At 27.4% G+C, this 2259-nt stretch overlaps 1 protein-coding gene across 2 annotated transcripts in view; it reads left to right on the top strand.

Moving 5' to 3' along the window:
- Nucleotides 1-2259, top strand: part of LOC106472545 (vacuolar protein sorting-associated protein 35-like) — a 56854-nt gene that overhangs the window by 6971 nt on the left and 47624 nt on the right. For both annotated transcript variants that reach the window (XM_013933197.2, XM_022401109.1), the window contains exon 2: nt 1691-1743. In XM_013933197.2, the coding sequence (XP_013788651.1) occupies nt 1741-1743 (3 nt within the window). In that variant the 5' untranslated portion in view covers nt 1691-1740. The remainder of the gene's footprint in view (nt 1-1690; nt 1744-2259) is intronic.

Below are 2259 nucleotides of genomic sequence, written 5' to 3'. Positions count from 1 at the left end.
GTGATAGTTTTTACAAAAACTACCATTTCAGTGATACTAAAAAGTTTATAGAAAATGTACCGTTGCACATACACACATAAGCACAAGTGCAAATCTACATTACACTTGCAAAATGTATGAGCAGCATAGTAGTAGATCTTTAATTTGTTGTGATCGTTCATGAAACAAAGATTATTGCAGCCACAGACAATAAAATAAAATTGAAAATATTTCAAGTTTCTTCTTCATAATTTTAATAAAATTGATAATCTGCTAATATAATGCAAATATTCATGATGTTAGAGTAAATGTTATCTTGCTGTTTTCTTGCTATAATGCATCACTTAAGCACCTCTGCAACTTTCATGTATGAATCAATACACATTGTTTGTTTGTTTTTCATGAAAAGGCATGAGAAATAAACTAAGTTACTACGTTTTACTTGTAGTATTCTACTAGTATAGTATAGTAAATTTAATTTTTGTACAATAAGTGAAACTTCTCATGAATTTTCATGTGATGAAACAAACTACAAACTGAACCTTGGTAAACTAGTTTTCATATGTAATTAAATCAATTAATCATTTCCATTTTTAAAATTTTCAGTAATGTGGCAGCTGAAATGTTTTTGGTTACATCCAGAAACAGCAAAGATACATAACTTCATGCAACTCATTACAACAATTATGGTTAGATTCTCAATAAATAAAATTATATTGTATAACTTCATACACTAGTATAAGACTATTTTATCACTATTTGAATAGAAAAAATATATTTTGGTGAACAGAGCTTTATCTTATATAAGACCTACCTAATGTTATGTACCATTGGGTCTGCCTTGTTCTCCTTATTAGCATGGACAAGCAATTGACCGTACTAAGAGCAGATTAATTCTTTTGTAGTAAAATTTAAACTGAAAGGAATTATATTATAACCCAGTGTCATAGAATAGCATTTAAACCTAAACAACAGTGAGCTTCAACAGTATTGAGATAAAATGGATACAAAATGTTGATTTGTAAAAGGTGAAACAAATAAAGTTGTAAGTGGGTATAAAGCACAATTAACAGATAGTTGAATCAGTATTAAAAACAGAAATTGGAAAAGTATCATTTAAAGAAGTAACTAACAGATATTGTAAGGACTTTTTGCATGTAAAAAAAAAAGGTAATTTTTATAAATATTTCATTTTTATTATGATATACCTTTCTATATGAATAATGGTAAGGGGGAAAAGTAAAAGCTAATAGGATTTTATGTAAATGAATGGAGCAAAATTTAAATTGTTTTGGGCTATATGTTATAGGTGTACATTTACAGTGCACATATTTTTGGTTTCAAAAATTAATTTGTGCAATACAGCTCTCTGACAATTGTAACAAATCTGTAGAAATTATTTTTATTTTAAGAATAAATACATGATTGAATATGATCTTGTATAATTCCCATGCTTAGAATTACTTGTGTTGTTTTTGCTGTGTTCAAACACTTAAAAAAAATGACCTCAAACTACAAATCAGTAACACTCAAGTTCATCCTTTCCTTTAACTTGCACTTGTTCATTAATAATTTGCTGGTCATTAAGGTACTTTCTCAAATCTTGTGCCTTTGGTAAACTATTTCAGTAAGTTTTTATAGTAATAATTATGTGAAATATTTGTTTTTAATTTTTCAAATGTATATTCATAAGTGTTTCTTTTGATTTTAGATCATTAATATTAATCATCATTAGAAAATTTGGCAGAAAAAATATTTAAAATGGTAAGTATAACTTTGAATTACTGTTAATAGTAAATAAAACCTTTGTTTATTTATTTATTTTTTTTGGTGTATGCAAGTCTGTTAATGATCATTACTTGTTGATTCTTAGGACAATCTCTTGATTCAGGAGCAAAATGAGGTTGCAGGAAAAAGCTTTTTAATTAAAAAGAAATGCATAATTAAGTACAAAAGTGTTAATACATATTTGTATCTACTTTAGGTTTAAATCAGCATTTCAGGAAATTGTTCACTCAGAAATTGTTGTTTCTTATTGTCTTCCAGGAAATCTAAATGTGTAAAATGTGTTGGTGGCTGGGGCTTTGCCCTAGACTCTGCTGGTGGAGCTTACAGTGCTCCCCCAGACCCTAGATAGACTTAAAACTGTCCTGGATAAAATCTTGAAACCACTACTGAAATATTTTATGTTAATTGAAAAAATACTATTTCGCACAAACTGATAAATAAAATTAAAAAAGTAATATATATATATATATACTGAACATTGAGAATAAGTGT

The sequence above is a fragment of the Limulus polyphemus genome, unplaced genomic scaffold, assembly GCF_000517525.1.
Source record: "Limulus polyphemus unplaced genomic scaffold, Limulus_polyphemus-2.1.2 Scaffold5415, whole genome shotgun sequence".
NCBI lineage: Eukaryota > Metazoa > Arthropoda > Merostomata > Xiphosura > Limulidae > Limulus > Limulus polyphemus.
Note: the sequence above shows the minus strand (reverse complement) of the source record. Positions and strands in the feature narration are given on the sequence as shown.